General features: G+C 34.9%; 1 protein-coding gene across 1 annotated transcript in view; it reads right to left on the bottom strand.

Annotated features, from left to right (window-relative positions):
- The window catches only part of NALCN (sodium leak channel, non-selective), a 318494-nt gene that overhangs the window by 251443 nt on the left and 42572 nt on the right, over positions 1–24479 (bottom strand). The window contains 4 exon segments of the mRNA XM_081047253.1: positions 139–293; positions 20809–20937; positions 21024–21163; positions 22326–22409. Of these exon segments, the coding sequence (XP_080903379.1) occupies positions 139–293; positions 20809–20937; positions 21024–21163; positions 22326–22409 (508 nt within the window).

Raw genomic sequence — 24479 nt, 5'->3', positions numbered from 1 at the left:
CAGGATGAAAATTTGCAGTTATGTTTCTTAAGTACTAGAACTAATCTGATCATGATATAGCCATCACACAACTGTCATCTCCATTTCAAAAACATGGTAATATAGAAACTGAAAATGTGTTTTACCAGTAAGACAGACCTATCTCATTAAAGCCACTGTAGCCCAGCTCTTGCCTGCTAAGGCCCAGATCTTCAAGGTCCATGCATTTAAATCCTGGTGGGCACTGGTAGCCTTCTTCTAGCTCTGGTGAGCAGTGTGTATCTGGGATAGCTAAACTATTCCAGGTTACATTTCTGTGAACAACACACGAAAGAGTTAAACAATTTCAACAGTTGTAAATGTTGATTGAAATGAATGATGTAACCAGTTTTCATTAATAACTGCTGTATATGGGCACAGGTTTAAGGTTCGTGTTTTATAAATGATATTCATAATATTAATGACATATTAAACATTCTCAAATGATACCTGGTCCATCTCTACATTAGGTCTTTATAAGAATATTATTACCCCTATTCTTTTCTCTTTCAAGAGCAAAGACCACATAAGTAAAAGAAGAAATTTTCCTATATATTTGCAAGGAATATTAACTTGTCTGAGGATTGCTCGTTAGTCACAAAACCCTTATCCTACTGTGGACACAAATTTTACTTCTCTACTTGTAAGCAATATTAAATGATGGCAGTCATTTGCCATATGGTACAAATACTATGAGTCTTGTAAATGACCGTTGGCCTTCCGTTGTTTTGGCAGATGTGCAGTTTAGAAAGAAAACCAAACAAATAAGGTGAGATTGAAAGAGCTAAAAGTATCACATTGGAAAGAGAGATTATGGAGTGATTTAGTTAATAGCTCCAGGAATACTAAGGTTTTTATAGGTTGGTGGTGATAATAACCCTTTTTTTCCATTTTTCTGGAGAACAAGGAGGAGATTAAGTTGACGTAGAAGGATTTAGGTATGTAATAGATTTCTTAGTAGCAGGTACAAGTAATCACTGGAATGGTGATTGTGGAATCTCATTCTGAGTTGACCTTAAAAATGGGTCGCAAACAGCTGCTATCTGAGGCTATTCACATGGATTGTGTAGAGGCCAAAGCTTAGGCTAGATGATTTTATAAGCCTTCTAAACCCCTGATTTTTATTGTAAGCCATTTCCCTTATATCAGTGCTTCTAGGCATTTCTAAATGGGGACCAGCCTTTGGACAGTTTCAGTTCCCTCAGCTTATGGCTAAATTGAGGCAGATTTGTTGGGTTACATTTCTATTCTTTAATACCTTCTTATATTTAACTGGCTGCTATAACATGCTTTGTCTAGAGTCTGACACATAACTCTCTGCAGTCTCTTAGCTGCTTGAGGCCACCATACATACACATATTCAGTTTTATACACAACACACACACACACACACACACACACACACACACACACACACACCCATGCCCGGTGATACCTTGCACAGTTCTGTCTCAGTCATAAATAAAACTCTAAAAGCCTCACCCACATCTCAGACTCCCTATGTTTATTCCTTCAGAATTCTGTTAGCTGCAAAAAAGAAATTTGTCTACACATCTCAAGGAATAAGTGTTTGAATAACTATTCCCCCCCAGTTACACTTTCAGCAGCTCCTTTGGACTCCACATGCAAAACCCATGGGAAAGGCTCACATTGTGGAAACTACCACTTGGTTGTGTCAGAAAGCTATGACTTTTGGCAGACACGTTACTTATTTCTCCTCGTTTCCCATTTTTACATGTAGGCCAAGTGATCCATTTTTGCTTAAGTCTAATCTGATTCTGTTTCTGATGTGGTACCCACACATTAGAACAAACTGGTAAGGATACTGGGCTTCAGGTTTCAGAGTAAAGCTTTCTGGGTTTGATCCCAAACTCTGTCATTTACTGGTCGTGTGACTTGATTAAAGTGCTAAACTTTTCTAAGCTCAGTTTCCTCACCTGTAATATAGGAAGAGTAATCAAATAAAGTGAAACGTGTGAAGATTAAGAAAAATAAACCAAGTAATGCACTCAGCATAGTACCTAGCGTGCTGCAAGTGCTCAGTAAATGCTTATTATAAATAACCATTACTCATTACAACAATGAAATGTAGCATACACCCTGGCATGTAAAACACAACAATAAATAATTGTCAAAAGAATAGAAGGAATTTTGGCATGTGATACTGAAAGCATTTCATTCACAGAATTGTGCAGCTGAAAGAAACTTGCACCTAATTCTTCATTTATACTTGAGAAAGATAAGGTAAAGTTCAGAGAGGGAAACGATTACTAGACAATCAAAATTAATTTTTTTATTTCCAATATTTTAAAAAGACAATAGTAGCAATGTCTGAGAAAATTCTCTGTTTACATGAAAAAGTTTCCAAAGAACATCATTTTAACAGCTATTTGGATAGGAAATTGGACTCCAGAACTAATCTGCTGGGTGTGAATTTTAGCTCAGCCACTTTTTACATATATGACTTCGTCCATCTGTGCCTCAGTTTCTTCATCTGTGAGAAGGTAGGAAAATGCCTACCTCTTAGGGCTGTGGTGACAAAGTAATGATTTACATCTGTAAAGTTCTGAAAACGGGTACTTAGACAATAAGCGCTAGTTGTTACCTATTGTTATTGATAGTTTGAAATTGGTAGACTGCCTAGATTAAGAAGCTAGCCCTGGTGTGTACTGACTCAGTTTCCACATTTTTGAAGTGGGGACAGCAATTGTACCTATGATGTAGGGGTGTTTTAATGATTAAATGAGTTAATGTACAACTCTCAGAATATTGCTGGGAATAAGTTAATCACTCAGTGATGGTTAACTATTCTGATTATGTTTTCATTAATTTATAAATATTAGAGTACTTTTTCCTTCTTGATTCCATTTGTTTTTTCTTTCATATTAACACCGATTCTCATTCTAAGCACAACGTTCATCAGCACAGATATTATTTTGAAATCTTTTGGCTTCACAGGCAGCAGATGTGAAACACATTATTTTTGCCAACATCAAGCTATTGGCAAATGCTTTTTACAGATGCATTTATCTAATGATTAATTGCTCTGGAACACGTGTATTTAAAACCACATAATAGCCCTTTTTAAAATTGAAATGAACGTTGAGAGTTTCAGGATATATACTTATTTATTTTAGCTTCATTTTCTCAGTTAACAAAAATCTTCCAGAGTTTATTTTTATCTGTGATTATTATTTATTTATTCATTTTCCCTTAAATATTCATGACAGAACAAGCAGCTCTCTGGAATTAGGCAGAATTCTTGCTCCAACCAGCCAAATCCTAAATATAGGCAACGATTCTCACAGTCATAATAAATATCCACTCACGTTTAAGTGGGTTTCAAAACCTGCATTTCTTACTCACAGTCAGATTTCTAGAAAAAAGTATCCATTTTTAATCTCCCTAATTTATTTTTTAGCCCATTTTCGTGTTCTCCAATCTACTGGAACTGTTCTTATTTCCATGTGTTACATCCAATTGGAAAATTTTTAGTTTTTATCATCTGTGACCTCTCAACAGTGTTCCGCATAGTTGTTTTGGTTGTAGGCAGAATAATTACCCCCTAAAAATGTCCACATTCTAATCCCCGGAACCAGTGAATATATTATGTTACATGGCAAATGGGAATTAAGTTGGCAAATGTGAACAATATTGAATTTAGGTGATTATCCTGGATTATCTATCTAGGTGGGTCCAATCTAATCGTTGAGTGGTTAAAAATGGAGAACCTTTTCCAGTTGTGGTTAGAGAGATGGATATAGAAGGGAGGTTCAGAGAGATGCAATAAGATGCTGTCTTTGAAGATGCTAGTTTTGTCTATTTCTCAGATCATTCTCCTTTTCCATTTTAAGTACTGAGTTGCTCTGCGGACCTTAAGTACTGAATTGCTCTGAGCTTCGTGCTTGGCCTTTCTCTCTTTTTCATGATCTTTCCCTATGCAATTAGATCCACTTTTATAGCTTCAATTCTCTGATGTCTTTGCAGAGTCTCAGGGCTACATGTTCAACAGCCTATTACATCTCTCCATTTGGCTACACCACAAATACTCCAACTCTACATATCCCATACTGAACCCCGACTCGTTCCCCAACATTCCCTTTCATTACAAGTTGCACCATCACATCGTTATCCAAAGTGTTGAGCAAGTTTGAAATCCTGGAATCACCCTGGATACCTACTTCTCCATCAAGCCTTATAACTAATCATCATGTTTCCCTAAATATCCTCCAAGACATCTTTTGAGCTGATTCGACTCTCTCCATCTCCACCTCTCCATGCACCACTGTCTAGCCTCCTAACTGGTCATCCTGCAGCCACTCTTAGCTTTTCCGATCCATTTGCCACAGAGCCTGTGATGGGCCTTTCCATCATCACTGTCCTACAGAGAGTCTATCGGTGTCAAGTCTTTAATATGATCCATAAGACCCTGAAAACTCTGCCTCCTCCCCTTCCCCCAAATGTCGTAGTATCCAACCAGGTTGCCTTCTCCCAGCTCTTTCTTCCTTCTACGTCAGGGCCTTTCCTCTCCTCCCATCTTCCCTTGCTTAAGCCCTTATCCCCACCTGTCCATCACTTTCATAGCCTGATTGTCACCCTAAATCCCTCATACAGGGTTAGGTTTCCCTGCTATAACTTCTTAGAGTACCCACACTTTTCATTTATGGCACCTGAAACATGTAAGTTACATTTGTGTAGTCACTTATTCATTGGATGTCTTCCATATTCTACTGTTCTCCAGAATGACTTCCAATTCCATGAATTCCCTGATGCCTAGTCTGTGATGGTTACATTCACGTGTGAACTTGGCTACATTGTGGTGCCCAGCTGTTTGATCAAACCCCAGTCCAGAGACTGCCATGAAGGTATTTTTTAGATGTGATTTACATTTACATCAGCAGACTGTGAGTAAAGCAGATTACACTCCATAATGTAGGTAGGCCTCATCTGGTTACTTAAAGGCCTTAAGAGAAAGAGGAAAGAATTCTCCCTCCAGACGCCTTTGGACTCAACACTGCGATATCGACTCTTGCTGGAGTTTCCAGCTGGCTGGCCTGTCCGGAAGACTTTGATCTTGATAGCCCCACAATTGCATAAGCCAATTCCGTAAAATAAATCTCTTTTGCTCTCTAGATATATCCAATTGGTTAGGTTTCTCTGAAGGATCCTAATACACCCTAGGAGGTTAATAATTATTTTCTGAATAAATGAATGGATGCATCTTTCTTTTTACCATTATTTAAATCTATGGTGAATTAATTAATTAATTAACTACAGGAGAAACTCTTCAACAATTGGATTCTCGTGTTCTTATGCAATTTTTTAGTGTGCTATCTAAAACTTGGCATGCTTTTTCAATTTTTAAATGTCTTGCTTTAGCAGTTTCCGTGTTTCAAAATGAGTACTGGAATCACTCTGAACAGCTAATCATTTTTCAAATGTCTTCAATTATCTGCCTGGCATATGTCTTTTTTTAAATTTTTATACTTAACAAAATATTCTATTTACAAATAACATATGTAGAAGTTCGAGATCTAAGAAACTGTATTCTCAGCTTGATGCTAAAACTGTTTACTAACAGCCCCAAACAAGACCTCAATAATTTATACTTTTATGGTTTTAAATTAGTTATTACTTCTGATGGCACAGAACATTGAGCTGTATATTAGAACACAAGGATTATCATCTCAGTTCAGTAATTAACCAGCTTAGTTACCTCGGGCAATTCACTTTAACCATTTGAGCCTCAGTTTCCTCATCTGTAAAATGAAAAACTTTTCAGCCATTTAAAAAACAATTCCCAGAATGATCTCATACTTTCATATAAAAGGTAAATGATGGAGTAACACCATGTTACCCACCATATTCTCTTCTCATCCACCCGTAAGACTCACCAATGCCAAATGCAACAGCTTAAGACTTCTTTTCAAATTATTCTCTTCATTACTCAATGCTGTCTTCCTCTACTGATATCAAACTGTTCTCACTTCTTGTTGCACCAAATTTAGTGTTGGCCTTTTGTAATCACTTTCACTTACAAACATAATTATGCATATTATTATTATTATTATTCAGCCCCTTTTCAGAAATTGTTTTTCCTATATTCTTAGTAGGACTATTTTATTTCATTTGTCTGTTCATTCATTCAAAATAATTATTTTTGACAGGTCTCTTCTATGCATACAACATGCTAGGAAAGATGACTAAGAAGATATTTCCAACTCAGAGACGTTACTGCCTAGTGTGAGAGAGAGAAGAGAAAAGCCACCCCCACAGGAGAGTACAATGAATGCTTTAAAAGCTATCTCTATTTCATGGTGTTACAAAAGCCCAAAGTAGAGACATTACATATGACTGTGGGTGGTGAATGGTGAGTAGTACAAGGAAAATCTTCCAGTATGGGTGATGCTTGGAGTGACTATTAAAGGATTAGTGGACACTAGGTCTAGGGCGGATACACAATGGCATTCTGGAAAGTGGAACTGTCAAAGCCTGTGTGTGCACAGGAAAGAGAGATAGAGAGGGGGCAGGAAGAGAAAGAGAACATTTTTACTCTTCATTGGTAGATGTAACTCTTCACAGCTTTTTCTCAGGGATTGTAAACAAGCAGTAGCTATCATTTATAAATGGTAACAATTTATAAATGACACACTCAGAGAATTGCATGCTGGGGAAAAAGACAAGCATAGACAGGTAATCCTCACACCTGGGAGAACAGTGAATATGGTCTTGGAGGCCTTAGGTCATTGCTTGCCTCACTCTTAGGGGTGGGCATGAATTGCCCCTCTCATTGCAAATGCTGGCCGTGAACCTGCTCTGAATGTTACCTGCCTCTCAGGTTTTTTCCAGAAAATCATCTGGCTTCATTTTTACTCCTATTTGTTTTCCTCTTTCAGGATTAATTTAAAACTTCTATGATTTTGCCTGGTTAATTCTAATGCTGGATGCTTTGGAAAAATAAACCCACCCTGGAATTTTCAGAGATCAAACTATTTCTTGATTTTTTAAAACTCTTAATTACTCTGCTTGGACATTTAGAGGGACTGCAAAACAAGATAAATAGTCTGAGGCAGAAAATAATATTGACATCACACCTCTTTTTACAAACAAGTAAATCTGGTTCGTTTTCTAAGAAATTAGAAAATAAATTCCCCTTACTGTTAAATGCAGACTATTTTAATACGATGTTTTGCTTTTTCTCATCCTTTCCTGAATAGCTAGATAGGCAAAGCCATAAAGAAGCGAAATCATGCACCAAAACAGTAAAATTAAATATTTTTTTCAAATATTGTACAAAACTTAACATTATATTTTATTTTTAGAAAGCATTTTAAATAGTCACTTTGTTGTATCTGTATAGTTTTATTAATTATATATTTTGCCCAAGTTTACTTCCTTAACTATATCACTCACTACTTTGCCAACATGAAGAAGGGGCAACTCATGTGATAAGAGCTTGGGGACTGGCATCTGAGGCTGGATCAGGCAATGAAGGTATTCAAAGAGAGCATTAGAAAAGTTAAGTATCAGGACAGAGAATATGCACTGATCAGCTCCATACTGGAAATGTGAAAACTGTTTTGAGGCTGTAAGACAAAGTCTACTACCCTTGACATTTTAAATCTAGGCCAAGAGCTCCTTAAGCAGTGACTCTTCTCTTTGCTTCAGAAACTAGAACACCCAGGGTGAGGAGTTATCTGTCAGGAGTGAGTAGGCATGGTGGAAAACAGCCATCAGAATTTGAAGCCAAGCATATCAGACTTCAGTTAGTGATTTCCCCTATTAATTAATGTATGGCAAGGAGCTATTTCCTCTTCTTCCTCATGAGGATCATAAAACCCACCCTATGAGATCATACTATGAATTAGCAATTATGAATATAAAGGACCTCATACATATTAGGAACTCAAAATATTTTCATTCTTTTGGATGTGGTTTCACTTAGTGTATGGCTGGAGAGCAGCAGTTTTTCCCCACTCCAACAGGCTTCCATCCTTTTGGAATGGTCAGATGAAGCCACAGGCTCCACAATGTTAAGAACATTAAAAGTACAGACCAAATCCTTATCAGATAAGGGGTTAACATCCAAAATTTATGAAAAACTCATATAACTCAATACCCAACAATAAACAATCGAATTAAAAAATGGGCAGAGGACATGAATAGACATTTCCCCCAAGAGGATATACAAATGGCCAATAGATATAGTAAAAGATACCTAGCATCACTAATCATTAGAGAAATGAAAATAAAAGCCACAATGAGATACCACCTCACTCCTGTCAGAATGGCTATCACCAATAAATCAACAAAGTGCTGGGATTGCAAATTGGTGCAGCCACTATGGAAGACAGTATGGAGGTTCCTCAAAAAATTAAAAATAGAAGTGCCTTATGACCCAGCAATTCCTGGATATTTATTCAAAGAAATCCAAAACACTTATTTGAAAACAAACACATGAATCCCTATGTTCACTGCAGTACTATTCACAACAGCCAAGATATGGAAACAACCAAAATGCCCATCAGTAGATGATTGAATAAAGAAATTATCTTACATTTATACAATGGAGTATTACCCTGCCATAAAAAATATGAAATTTTACCATTTGCAACAACATGGATGGACTTAGAGGATGTTATGCTGAGTGAAATAGTCAGACTGAGAAAGACAAATACCATATGATCTCACTTACATGTGGAATCTAAAGAACAGAATAAACGAGCAAACAAAACAGAAATAGACTCATAGAAAAAAAATGTGATGGCTGCTAGATGGAAGGTGATTGAGGGGATAGGGAGAAGTTTCAGGGATGAGGAAGTACAAATTGGTAGTCACAAAATAGTCACAGGATGTGAAATACAGTGTGGGGAATATAATTAATAATGTTGTAAAGACTATGTAGGGTGTCAAGGGGTACTGGACTTATTGGAGAAATCACTTCGTTGATTATATAAATGCCTAACCACTACACTTGTACACCTGAAACTAATATAAAATAATATTGAATGTCAACTATAATTAAACATATATATATATATATGTATGTATATACACACACATACATATATATGTATACAGTCATGGGATGTAAAGTACAGCATACAGAATATAGTCAATGGTACTGTAATAGCTCTGTACGGTGTCAGAGCAGTAGTAGACTTGGTGGGGTTATCACTTTATGAGGAGTGTAAATGTCTAATCATTATGTTGTTTTGTACACCTGGAATTAGTAATAAAATTAATTTGTATTTTAAAAAAGGTATAGGTTTCCAGTTACGAGACAAATAAGTCCTAGGGATGTAAAGTACAATATGATGACAATAGTTAGCACTTCTGTAAGATATGTGTGAACGTTGTTAAGAGTAAATCCAGATTTCTCATCACAAGGAAAAAATATTGTTTCTTTTTATTTCATGCTCTATTTGTATGCTCTGATGGATGCTAAATAAACTTACAGTGTTAAGCATTTCACAATAAAATAATAATAAAAGTGAAGGCCAGGGGAGAATTTAGAAAGCACCAAAGCCCTTGTTCCCAGATGACTTCAACCACAAAGTGCGCTTGACCAATCCAATCACTAGACATAAAAATATGTGAGTCACTGAATGAGCAAAATTGAGATGATTGCCCTACAGTACGCAGAACACATGGATAACCTGCTTCATTGCAAGAATGACATGCAACTCTAACTAGCTCTGGTGCTTCTTAGACATTTCTAAGAATATGGCCCTAAGAAAAGCAGAAACCCATAGTAGTAGCCTCAGCAGCTAGCTAAAAACTAATTTCTTTGAAGACTCAACATTTATCTCTTAAAAAGTCATGCAGCTTTTGTGTTCTACTATGCAACATATCATTAGGAGTTTTAATGTAAAACTAAGGTTGTTTTTTCCTTTTTTAAAAGTTTATTGGGGTGACAATTATTAGTAAAATTACATATATTTCAGGTGTACAATTCTGTATTACATCATCCATAAATCCCATTGTGTGTTCACTACCCAGAGTCAGTTCTCCTTCCATCACCATATATTTGATTCCCCTTTACCCTCATCTCCCTCCCCACAAACCCCTTACCCTCTGGTAACCACTAAACTATTGTCTGTGTCTATGAGTTTTTGTTTCTCATTTGTTTGTCTTGTTCTTTTGTTGTTTTTGGTTTATATACCACATTATCAGTGAAATCATATTGTTCTCTGCTTTTTCTGTCTGACTTATTTCTCTTAGCATCATACTCTCAAGATCCATCCATGTTGTCACAAATGTTCTTATATCATCTTTTCTTACCGCCGAATAGTATTCCATTGTGTATATATACCACAACTTCTTTATCCATTCATCTATCGAAGGACATTTTGGTTGTTCCCATGTCTTGGCCACCGTAAACAAAGCTGCAATGAACATTGGAGAACACGTGTCTTTATGTATAAATGTTTTCAGATTTTTTGGGTAGATACCCAGGAGAGGGATTGCTGGGTCATATGGTAATTCTATTTGTAATTTTTCAGAAACCTCCACAATGCCTTCCATAACCGCTGTACCAGTCTGCAATTCCACCAACAGTGTATGAGGGTTCCTTTCTCTCCACAGCCTCTCCAACACTTGTTACTATTTGTCTTATTGATGATAGCCATTCTGATTGGGGTGAGGTGATATCTCATTGTGGTTTTTATTTGCATTTCTCTGATGATTAGTGATGTTGAGCATTTTTTCATATGTCTATTTGCCATTTGTATGTCCTCTTTGGAGAAATGTCTCTTCAGGTCGTCTGCCCATTTTTCAATTGGGTTGTTTTTTGTTGTTGTTGTTGAGTTGCGTGAGTTCCTTGTATATTTTGGATATTAGCCTTTTATCAGAAGCACTGTTTGCAAAAATCTTCTCCCATTCAGTTGGTTGCCTCTTTATTTTGTCGATGGTTTCTTTTGCTGTGCAGAAGCTTTTAAGTTTCATATAGTCCCATTCATTTATTTTAGCTTTTACTTCCATTGCCTTTGGAGTCAAATTCAAAAAATGCTCTTTGAACCCAAGTCCATAAGTTTAGTACCTATGTTTTCTTCTATGCAGTTTATTGTGTCAGGTCTTATGCTTAAGTCTTTGATCCAGTTTGAATCAATTTTGGTACATGGTGACAGATAGCAGTCCAGTTTCATTCTTTTGCATGTGGCTATCCAATTCTCCCAGCACCATTTATTGAAGAGGCTGTCTTTCTTCCACTGTATGTTTTTAGCTTCTTTGTCAAAAATTATCTGTCCATATTTATGTGGTTTTATTTCTGGGTTCTCAATTTTATTCCATCTGTCTATGTATCTGTTTTTCTGCCAAGACCATGCTGTTTTGATTATTGTAGCCCTGTAGTACAAGCTAAAGTCAGGGAGTGTGATACCTCCAGTTCTTTTTTCTTAAGATTGCTTTGGCTATTCGGGGTCTTATGTGGTTCCAAACAAATCCGATGATTTTTTGTTCTATTTCTTTCAAAAATGCCATTGGGATTTTGATGGGGATTGCATTAAATCTGTATATTGCTTTGGGTAATATGGCCCTTTTAACTATATTGATTCTTCCAATCCATGAGCACGGAATGTCTTTCCATTTCTTTGTGTCTTCTTCAATTTCTTTCAAAAACGTCTTATACTTTCCAGTATATAGGTCCTTTACATCCTTGGTTAAGTTTATTCCTAGGTATTTTATTCTTTTTGCTGCAATTGCAAAAGGAATTGTTGTTTGTATTTCTTTTTCTGAGATTTCATTGTTAGTATATAGGAATGCAATCGACTTTTGTACGTTGATTTTGTAGCCAGCAACTTTACTGTATTCGTTGATTGTTTCTAATACTTTTTAGGTGGAGTCTTTAGAGTTTTCTATGTATAGCATCATGTCATCTGCAAAGAGTGATAATTTAATTTCTTCATTCACAATTTGGATGCCTTTTATTTCTTTCTCTTGCCTGATTGCTGTGGCAAGGACTTCCAACACTATGTTGAAAAGCAGAGGTGATAGGGGACAACCCTGTCGTGTTCCTGAATGTAGAGCAAAGGGCTTCAGTTTTTCACCATTAATTATGAGATTAGCTGAGGGCTTGTCATAGATGGCCTTTATTATGTTAAGGTATTTTCCTTCAATACCTATTTTATCAAGTGTTATTATCATAAATGGATGTTGTATCTTGTCAAATGCTTTTTCTGCATCAATTGATATAATCATATGATTTTTCTCCTTTATTTTGTTTATGTGATATATCACATTGATGGATTTGCGGATGTTGAACCATCCTTGTACCCCTGGGGTGAATCCCACTCGATCGAGATGAATAATTTTTTTAATGCATTGTTGTATTCAATTTGCTAGAATTTTATTTAGGATTTTTGCATCTGTATTCATCAGAGACATTGGTCTGTAGTTTTCTTTTTTTTGTTGTCGTTACCAGGTTTTGGTATCAGGGTAATGTGGGCCTCATAAAATGACTTAGGGAGTACTGACTCTTCTTCAATTTTTGAAAGAGTTTGAGCAGGATTGGTAATAGATCCTCTTTGAAGGTTTGGTAGAATTCACTGGTGAAGCCATCTGGTCCAGGAATTTTGCTTTTGGGAAGGTTTTGGATGACTGATTCAATTTCATTACTGGCGATTGGTCTATTTAGATTTTCCAGTTCTTCATGGTTCAGCCTAGGAAGGCTATATGTTTCTAAGAACTTGTCCATTTCTTCTAGGTTATTGAATTTGGTGGTATACAGTCAGTCATAGTATTCTTGGATGATCCTTTGTATTTCTGTTGTGTCCATGATAACTTCCCCTTTTTCATTTCTGATTTTGTTAATTAGTGTCTTCTCTCTTTTAATCTTAGTAAGTCTAGCCAAGGGTTTGTCAATTTTGTTAATCTTTTCAAAGAACCAGCTCTTTGTCACATTAATTTTTCCTATTGTCTTTTTGTTCTCTATTTCATTTAGTTCTGCTCTGATTTTTGTTATTTCCTTTCTTCTGCTGACCTTGGGTTTCACTTGTTCTTCTTTTTCTAGTTCTTTAAGGTGTAACGTGAGGTTATATATTTGGGAATTTTCTTGTTTCTTCAGATAGGCCTGTAATGATGTAAATTTCCCTCTTAAAACTGCTTTTGCTGGATCCCAAAAATTTTGGTAGGATGTATTTTCATTGTCATTTGTTTCTATGTATCTTTTGATCTCTCATCTAATTTCTTCTTTGACCCGGACATTCTTTAAAAGTATGTTGTTTAATCTCCATGTATTTGTGTTTTTTCCTGCTTTATTTTTGCAGTTGATATCCAATTTCAAAGCCTTGTGATCAGAGAATATGCTTGGTATGATTTCAATCTTCTTAAATTGGCTGAGGCTGATTTCATGTCCCAATATATGATTTATCCTTGAGAATGTTCCATGTACACTAGAAAAAAAATGTATAGTCTGATGTTTTAGGATGAAGTACTCTACATATGTCAATTATGTCTATTTTATCTAATGTGTCATTTAGGGCTTTCACTTTGAGTCTATGCTTGTCTTTGTAGCTGAGATGTGTCTCTTGGAGACAGCATATTGTTGGGTTTAGTTTTTTGATCCAATCTGCTACTCTGTGCCTTTTTATTGGTGAGTTCAGTCCATTTATATTTAGGTGATTATTGATATATGAGGATTTCCTGTCATTCTATCTTTAGTTTTCTGGTAAGGCTGTGTCTCCATTGTTTCTTTGCCATTTTGTGGTTGTCTATTATTTCTGTGTGGTGGTATTCTATGATATTTCCCTCTATTTCTTCTTTTATTACAGTATATATTTCAGTTCTGGATTTTTTTTTTGAGTGGTTACCTTTAAGTTTATGCAAGAGAAAGTTTGATATTTAGAGTATTCCATTTTCTTCAGCACGCTTACTTTCTCTATTCCCATATTCCGGTTCAGGCCTTTACTCTCCCCCTTTTTATGTTGCCACAAATTGTCCCTGTTGATGGTGGTCAAATAGCCTCCTTTAGTATTTCTTGTAGTGCAGGTCATGTATTAGAAAATTCCCTCAGCTTCTGTATGTCTGGAAAGGTCTTTATTCCTCCTTCATATCTAAAGGATATCTTTGCTGGATATATTATTCTTGGCTCATAATTTCTCTCTTTCAATAGTTTGAATATTTGGTTCCACTCCCTCCTGGCTTGTAGAGTTTCTGCTGAAAATTTTGATGATAATCTAATGGGCTTTCCTTTGTAGGTTACTGTCTTCTTTTACCTGGCTGCCTTGAGAATTCTTTCTTTGTCGTTGATTTTAGACAGTTTCAATACAATGTGCCTTGGAGAAGGCCTGTTGGGATTGAGGTGTTCTATTTGCTTCTTGGATTCGAGGATCCAGTTCTGTACACAAGTTTGGGAAGTTCTCATCAACAATTTGTTTGAATATATTCTCTGTTCCCTTCTCTCTTTCTTCTCCTTCTGGTTTGCCCATTATTCTTTTATAGCTCTTTCTGATAGAGTCAGAAAGTTCTTGTAGACCTCTCCCACAGCTGCGGTAGTTCTTGGATGCAGAGAGCTCAGAGCACTGAGCTAGGTCTGTGTCCTGCACCTGTGCGGCTCCGTCTCCATCTCTGCACTTCTCCTTTTCCTCCTCCCCCGCTCGCATGATTTGTCCACCTTTAGGTGAATTCAGTAGTGGGCCTCTTCGTCTTGCCTGTCTGCTATGCAGGGAGTCCTTTGTGGAGTTACAGTTGTTCAATTAGTTGTAAATTCCAGAGGAGATTTACAGAGGCTCACCTCATGCCACTATTTTGATGACGTCCCCTTATTATTACCAAAACTAAGGTTTTAAATCATTGATTGCTAACCTGGTCAATTCTGATAACTTAGCCTTATAAATACAAATCCACAGATGGGGCTTGTAGCCTGCATTTTTACCAAGTTCCCCAGATCAGTTTCTCTATCAACATGATCTCATCCTAGAATAGAATTCCCAAAATGTGCTGCTAGTGCTGCTATCATCACTCCATGTCACTAAGGCTTCTATCGGGGGAAAAGCAGGTGGGTCTGGTTGAACCTAAGATATCAAAATGATACCACATATGATTTCTTTGGAGACAACTAAAGTAAACACTAGTGTGGGAGCCTCAATTGACAGGGACCTCATGTCACAGTCACATAGTATGTTCAGAAGTGTCAGTACATCATTTCAGAATTGAGTCCTAAAATAAGCAGTGTTGACCACTTACTCATTCACCGCATTTACAACTTGTCTCCTAAACATGTGCTTTTTGTAACTGAAGGGAAACTGAACATTTTATTAAAATGTTTTGGATATGTACTTGCTGAAGGTAATGTTTTTGACAAAATTACAATTGAATAGTTCAAATCATAGAAACTGGTGCCATAGAGAATAGGGCTTAAACCTGCATCTGCCACTTCCGAGCTGTTTCATCTTAGACACCTTATTTAACTTTACTGAGCTTCAATTTCCTTGGCTGCAATATAGAGTGCAAAAATAGAGCATGCCTTGTCAGGTTGTCATGAATATTAAATAAGAAAATAACTGATATCAATTGTTCAATAAAGGTTATTTACCATTAATAATAAGTCTTATAACCTGTAATTATTATTCTTTTTTTGGGAAGTAAACATACGATCAAAAGAAGTGCTATATTGTAATTGATCAAAAGAAATCACTTGTTTTCTTTAAGACCCTTTTTTGAAATGTAGGATTTTCTTTTTTTATACTAAAGATAGGATTTTCTTTTTTTATACTAACGACTCCCGCAAATATTTTTGCTATTCTGATGGAAATCATGCTGGTATTAATTTTCACATGGAATTTGATTTATTCTGAATTCTTTTCTTCTATTTAATTTTTTTAATTATCGTATAAAAAGTGAATTTAACTGGTGGCTCATGTGGCCCACATCTTTGAGATGGATTTGCACAACTATTTTAAAACATAAATATATTACATATCATTATTCCTTAGATTCAGGTGAGATAGCATCTTCTTGACCATAGTATCTACATAAAGATAGAAACCAGATGTATTATGGACATTAATTTTCTCTATGACACATATTATACAATGTTTATGCATATAAATGTGGACCTGTATGTGTACATAGGTTTATTAATGTTGGATTATAACACAATAGAAGTTGCTCAAATAGTGGAACAAGCACGAGCTCAGAAATTAGATTTGAGTTGAAATCCCTGCTCTCTCATTTAGCACGAAGACTATTTAATCTCTTTGGGACTGTGTTTTCATCTGAAAAATGGGGGAAATAATTCATTTCAGAGTGTTCTAAAAATTAGTTATATAAGCAAAATATCTGAGATATACAAGGTGCTCTACAAATGTTGCTGGTAATATAATTAGAAACCTACATGCCTCATTAGCACATTATCATTTCTTAAATATCTTAAATGTTACCAATATGCATTTATCCAAATTTGTTTTTATCTCTCGCACACGGCAGACATCTCTGCCTGAATCCTATAAGTTAAATGTAGCAGTCGCTCTTCATCTTTTCCAAAGAAGTTTAAATATGAATCAATATTTCAGACCTTTGTGTGAATTTGAGGCATTTATGATTTTACATAGTTCACAAAGTTTCTTTCTTGATAAAGTTCATAGAAATTAAAAATTAACATTCTAAGTTCTACTATGTTACTATTTTTAATTCTTCTGACATTTCCATTAAAAAACCCTTATTTTGTGAACATAATTTATAAGACAATAATTCACTTATTTTCCAAGTATCCTAAAGCATAAATTTATATTTTATTTGTACCAATAGAAAACTGCCAAAAATTTAACTTCATATTGTCTCTAATTTAAGTCTTCATGATATTTTATAAAATACCACCAAGTCCTATGAGTGGCTTCTGGGCAGGGTAACCACAGAATGTTTTGTCCATGCTGAGATTCTACTGAGATGAAAAAAGAATCTATCAGTAATTATTCTGAGGCAACAGGGAGGCACCAGGATTGTCCTGGTGTCTGTGATGTGTGGTCCCACAACTCTGGGTCTTAAAGCAAATGGTCCAGCCATCACAAATATTTACCGGAACTCCTGGTTGAATCCTGCATTCTATATAGTAAACCTTTGTATGTGTATATACTACACTAAAAGTATCATATAAAAGTACATTACATACTTTTATATAGTGAACATTTAATTATCTTAAAGTTTTTTTCATTATCTCACTCTTAGGAATAAGATTTTATTATTTGATACTAAGCCATGAATAAATGTCTCTCCTTTCTCAGGAATGATAATAAGGAATGATATAATAAAGAATGATAATAAGGAATGATAATAAGGTGTCAAGTAAGTCTTCATCTTTTCTGTTTCACCTACTAGCTCATTTTACACTTTCCTCTTGTAGCTTCAGGGACGATTTCTGCCATCACAGTTGGCATTTTGCCACACCTGTTTCTAGCACAGGCCATTGCTCTTCTCATCTTTAGCTTATGAACTGCTTTGCTTCATCAAATCTCATTACTTGTTCCATTATTGCCTTAGGTCACCATTCATTATCGGAGAAGGAATTCAAGGTTTACTAGTAATGCTGTTGAGGACATAGCTAAGACTCTCTTCTATCTGCTTTAAAAGAAATTAGCTCCATTTAAAAGCAAAACTGCGTGTATTGAGTTGCTTTTTTATTTATCCTGTTTGCCTCACAGATTAAACATAATCAATTCCAGAGGTCAGCCATGAAACTCAGGATATACAGGTTTCTGAACAGACACATTTCTGCTTGAAAAATCTCCTATTATGAGGGTATAGTTCATACAAATCAGTTAAGCACAAATTGGAACAATTGTTAAAAGACAACAACTAAGAAATGAGGACATGACAGCACCGGCAACACTGATTGCTGGAAACAGAACAGTCATATTGTAGCTTAACATCTGACTCAGAGATATTTATGAGAACTTTCTAGTTAAGAAGCATTAAAAGGAAACAAAAAGTTGGAACACATTTTAATCAGGAATTTTATGTGTTTCATTTTAATTTTAGACTTTTTTTGAGTCTCTAAAAATAAGGTAAATTAATATCTGGGCTGGAAATAACGGCAAAATGGCATCAAGAATTTTACTACGTATGCGTGGCACTTCCAAACTCAGTTAATATTGAACTGAAAATGAAAAGAAAATGGTATAAATGACTGGTCCTCGAAAAAAAGTCATCAAACTTGCTGATGAGCAACATTATAACCATGTGGCTCGTTACTCTTTTTCTTCTCAAATAGTAAATTAAGAATCACACAAAGAGAAGGCGAGATACATGTGCATGTACATAATGCTACTGGGCAGATTTTACAAATATGAGAAAGAAAATGCAACATTCCCCCACAACTGCTATGTCTCGAGTAACTAAAATTCTGCCAACACGTATGAAAATTTTCAAAGTGAACTGCAGTGTTTAGGATAAAGTAGTGAGCTGGAGCTAATGTTCAGAATACAAAAGGTCCTTTAATATTTTTGTCAAGGACATTTATTTCTTCGTACTGAGTCCAGTATAGAGCTGGTGAAGAGTACTTACTAAAGTGATTCAAAGGCTGTGAGTTCAGATGGTACTCATGCGAGTCTTCTCAATTTGTATTATATTTTATGTATCAAAATATAGTTTGCCAGCATGATTCCTGATCTTCTAGTTGTGTTAACAAGCTTTACAATTCTCGCATTCCTTTTTTGTTTTTACATAAAATGGTAACTTGAAACCAGCCTCCTATACTCACTGCTGCTCTAACACAGTTGCCTTCTTACCCAGAAGCTTTCTCTGTTCTTCACCTCTATTATCTATTGTCTCCCACCCACACAACATCTTTTTCCATCTTCATATTCATTCATGGAATAATCTAGACATATTCTACAGCCGACCTACACCTTAAAAAAGAAGTACACAAAAAAACTCAAAACAACACGCATTTGTCTCTTCTCTCACCGACACGGTCGACTCCCTTACTCACCACTTCCTTCAACTTTCCTACCCTGTGTCTGTACCAATTCATTGCTTTCCTCTAATTTTAATATTGTTTTTCCATAGTTTAACTATTTCTCCCTTGTCCCTCTAGCAAGTTGCTTTTCTTTCTGTTACTTTTTATAAATTTCTTCTTCCTTATCAATGTGTCATAATGCTATTGTCTGTCCAAATATAATATATCATCAACCATGACTTCAGTAAATAGGTATTAAGCAGGATACTGGGCTAGGATACTGGGCACCAGAGATAAGAAGATGAATATTCTCCACTCTTTCCCATATGTGTCCTCACGGACCTCACAGCGTCAGGAGGAAAACAGAGGGGAAAAAATAGCTATGAATGCCAGCGTGCTAGTTCTGGCAAGAGGGCCTCCATTAAATTCCACTCCTTCCACTACAAACAACTAGAGCTGCTGGATAAACACTAACATATGAAAGTGCCTATCTAGGCTCACAAGAAATAAAAACATATTCCAAGATGTCAAAACCTAAGAGGGAACTAAATACTGGAGGGAACTAAAACATATTCCAAGATGTCAAAACCTAAGAGGGAACTAAATACTGGAGGGAACTAAATACTGAGTTGACAAAATGGTGGTATGAATGGGGGCTAATTATCCAGTATTAAAGAACCTGGGTTTTAATGGCACATGAGGCAGAAGACGGGGTTCTGAGCCTATGTAAGGCTGGGGGCTGGAAATGGTGACCCTATGCATAATACAAGGTTGTAATTTACATGCATTCCAGAGTGTGATACTGGCGAAGGGACAGTCAAACAGACAAATCAAGCACCATATAGACCACAGGTACAGACCAAAATAATAGACTGGGAATTGGTAAATGAGAAAGACAGCATCAAATTCAGAGGATAATAGCACCCAGTAAGTACTACCAGGACCACTGACCAGATGAAGAAAATTAGATTTCTATTTTAAAGCATTTCTAAACAGTTTTAGTAAGGTAGACTTAACATACAATAAGTTGCACATATTAAAATGTATAGTTTGATAAATTTTGATACATGTACTGAACCACTACCAAGATAATGAACATATTAGTCAACCCCACAGGTTTCCTTGTGCCCTTTAGTAATCCCTTATTTCTGACCCAATCCTTATCCCCAGGCAACCCTGATTTCCTTTCTATTATTATGGATAAGCATGCATTTTCTAGAATCTTATATAAATGGAATCATTATAATATGTAATCTTTTTCATCTGGTTTCCTATTCACTCAGAATAATTATTCTGAGATTCATCCAAGGTGTTGTTTATATCAATATCTCATACTTCCTTATTGCTAAATAGTATTCACTATATGGATATACCACAATTTGTTTATCCATTTATCTATTGATGAAAATTTTGATTATTCAGTTTTGGGCTACTACAAATAAAGTCACTTGTATATGTTTTTATATGGACATGTTTTCATTTCTCTTGAATACCTGGAATGGAATGAATGGGATATATGGTAGTTATCTGTTTAACTTTTTAAGAAACTGCCCAGTTGTTTTTAGAAGTAGTTATGCCATTTTCCATTCCTCTTATTTTACTCTGATGGTATTATGTTAGCACACTTTCCATTCTGCCATCCTGAGGAAAATTTCTAAACGTACACTTTGAATTTGCTTAATCTACTTTCCCACAGGGTTCCATTTTTCAGCCTGGCTTGTCTTAAATACTTATCTTAAAAGAACTGGACAAAACAATTTTGACGAAGCAGAGGATATGGAACAGAGAGTACATAAAGACTTTTAAAAAAAATTTGACACAGAGAATTTTCTCATGAGAATTGCAGAAACATCCTGTTAAATCACTTAGATTAAAATGCAATTAGTGGATAAACTTACCCTGGTTTCGTGTCATTTACTACACAGTGATAGGTAAATGTTCCAAACATTTGTACTCCTAAAATGCCATAAAGAAGTAGAAAGAAAAGGAGGAAAATTGAAACACTCCATATTTGTTCTCCTGATCGCCTAGGGGGGAGAAAAAGGTAAAATAAGTAAAACTTTAAAAAAAGTCATAAATTTTCCCCCTTAACATATGTAAAAGCAGTGCTTACTTTAAAATATTTGTAATTCTGGTCCTTGGTAATTCAAATCGGAAATAAATTCGGAAAGCTCGAATCATAATTAGTGGCCTTGGGATCCGCAACATGCCCCAAGGTGACATCTGATCAACTATATCAGCAATTTCAAATACCTGTAAATTTAGAGGTGAATAAACAAGTTTAGACTTACCCTTAGCATTGCTTGTCGTCATGGTATATACAGATAGCTTTGTCTTACATCATTTTCTACTGAAATCAACTTTCTTTTGAGTACATTTTCAAGTCAGAGCTCTCTTAAGAGAAACAAATACATACACTAATGAACGTACCATTAATATTGTTTATTTCCTATAGAAGTCATCTAGGCACAGTTTTTATTACAGAAACAAGTGTCAACTTAAAATACACAATAAGCGAGCTAAGTCATCCTCACTAATCACGTTCTTTGGTGGAACTTTTTGAATATCAGAAAATGAAGTAATGGAAAAAGAGTTAAAATATGAAAAAATATGAAAAAGAATTGTACCATTTACTAAGAGGCAAAATAATAATTAGAAAATGTTTGTCAATCATGCAGTAATTACTAAATGCAAAAGGACACACAAATGTGCAGGGTAAATTATACTGTCGAAGAGGTGAGCTTAATCAAAATAAAAATAGTTTATCACTAAGCACTATGATGAGTTTGCAGGACGGATGGAGTGTAAATTTTTTTTATTCTGAATTTCTAAATGAATAATATAGTAACTTTAGTTGAATTAAATGCAAATTAAGCCTGACTGAATGCATGGGAATGCATTCTACCATTTTCCAATGAAATTCCTCCTTTAGACTTTTTAATACATAGTCTCCATTTCTCATAGTAAGGCATTTTCTGTTTGCAATATAGTATTTTATGTTGACTAATATGTATCTCAATGTATCTATACGTATTTTAACTGTTTTTAGTGAGGGTTCAGTTACATAAAAGACTGGAATTTTCATTTTTAAATTCAATATTTTTATTCTATAAACACAAAAATCTCACCCAATGTTTTTTACTTTATTTCAATGAATATATTTTTTTATATCTGTTCAACAAGAAACAATTAGCTATTGTACTGATTTTTATTTCAGATTGAGAAATAATTCACAAATGTGACTGACAATGATTAAAATCTTAGGCTTTTTCATTAAACATTCAAAATAACATGACGTAAAAAATCACACAATAACATTTGATACATATTTTTTAATATTTCTATTTAAATTTTCAATGCAAAATAGTGCCCATTTTGGACAATAGCCCCTTGTAATTTAAAAGTTTTTAATTACCTGCAACACCAATGAAACCCAAAGGCAAAAGACCATAAATCCATCAAAAACACACCAACGATCTTTCACATAGGAACTATCTCCCTAAAAAGAAATTTCACATGGCATTATCAGGCAAGTGAAAAAATTTCAAAAAATACCTGTGAAGGGAATAGTCAAGTGTTAATTCGGTAAAAGCTATCCACAATTTTTGTATCACAATTAAACACACTTTCAAAAGGAATACTTTTAGCACTTTAAATGGCATTACATATAAGGAAAATAATTTACAAACCATAAGTAACTGCAGAACTTTGCATGTAAAATTTAAAATGCATGCAAAGGGAAAACATCACTATTGTTTTCTCTTAGCCATACAGATTCTACCACTTATGGGACTCAGCAGAAAACAATTTTAAAATAGGAACATCCTACTCAATAGGCAGCTTGGTCCTAAACCAACTCTCTTCTCACAAGAACAAAAGCAAACAGTGGTCATCAAGAAGGTCTTTAAACCTGTGGGATCAACCACCATTAGTTGAAAATTACCCAGGAATTCACCTTAAGCTAAATCAAAAGTGAAGAAGAAATTTGTCTTCATTTTCAAATAAAGCATTTATTGATTTTAACTTTATTGGGACTATATATGTAAAAGAAAGATAAAGAAAATATACTACTTTCATTTTTCAAATAGGACTCTACTCTGATATTAGAATGTATATTTTTATAAAGTGGAAACTCTGGAAAACTTTTCAAGTGGTATAACAAAACAGAAAACCCCATTAAGTTAGAATTGGAAACCTTACATAGAAAGGCTTTTGCTTTCTTAGGACTGCCCCATTAAGTCACCAGTTCTGTAGTAAAATATGAAACAATTCTGAATTCAGTCACATCTATCATTAGCAGTTGTGACTGAACCTACTTAGAAAATTGAAATAGGAACATATGCTAAGATTTTAAACAAAATGGTAAAATATGTTGCAGGATATTAGGAAAATAAAATAATTTCCAGAACCTTCTATGCTTAGAAACAATTAGGTTATCAGAAAGTGTCCTCAAGAAGTTTCCAGAAATATTTTTTGTTCGCAAAACTAATGATATGATTAACCACTAATAAAAGTTATCTGATCCAGTTATGAAGTATAAACTCAATTTAGTAAATATTAGGTAAGCACCAACTTTACATAAGAGGATGAATAATGCTGAGTGAAACACACACACACACACACACACACACACACACACACACCAATTTTGTGTAGAAAGACAGAGATGTACATACCCAGCTAATACACAAGGCAAAATAACTTATTATAAAACTAAAAACATGGTGGGAAAGATAGAAAGATTAATTCTATGGAGAGTTTAAAGAAAACAATGCTAGTTCTCAAATCAATGAACAAATAATTTTATCAGTGGCAAAAGAATCAACAAAACTTGGCGTGTATTTGAGAAGATTCACAAAAGAGATATGAAAGCAAACTCTAAGGCTTGGGGTCTGGGTAACTAGGAGGACAACAATCCTATTAAATTAAGTGCTGTGATCATTATATGATGATTTAAACCTGATGAAGAGAAAAATTGTATCTCAGGATGCTGCTGGTACATACACATGCACACATATTAAATGTAGAACAAACAATTTAAGAATACTGAAGCTGTTTTCAAAACCTCACAAAGCATCTTTTACTATAAGCCTCATATTTGTCTTGTATATTACACAATAAATTGAACACATAAATTAATTATAAACTAAATGGACTATATAACCAAGATAAAATTGAATTTTCTCTGAGTCCAATTTTCATTAACATCCAAAAAATAATGGAATGCAAATTATTTAAAGTTGTACTTTGAAGTTTCCCGTGAGTTGCTTAAAACATTAAAGAGATTTGTTTGTTCATTCACTCATTCATTCATTCACTCAATGTATAGAACATCTGTACATTCTAGACAGTGTTTGAGGCACTAGTGATACAGGAGTGAACAAAACAAGAATCCCTATCCTTACGTAACTTACATTCTCAGTGAATTTTTTAAAATGTAAAACATATAGTATATTATATATTGATAAGTGTTAAGCAGAAAAATAAAAGTGTATATTTTAAAATTTACTTTTATTATACTTGTGTGTTAGGCAAAAAAAGAGAGAGAGAGAGAGAGAGAGAGAGAGAG

Source organism: Rhinolophus hipposideros, assembly GCF_964194185.1.
Source record: "Rhinolophus hipposideros genome assembly, chromosome: 4".
Lineage (NCBI taxonomy): Eukaryota > Metazoa > Chordata > Mammalia > Chiroptera > Rhinolophidae > Rhinolophus > Rhinolophus hipposideros.
Note: the sequence above shows the minus strand (reverse complement) of the source record. Positions and strands in the feature narration are given on the sequence as shown.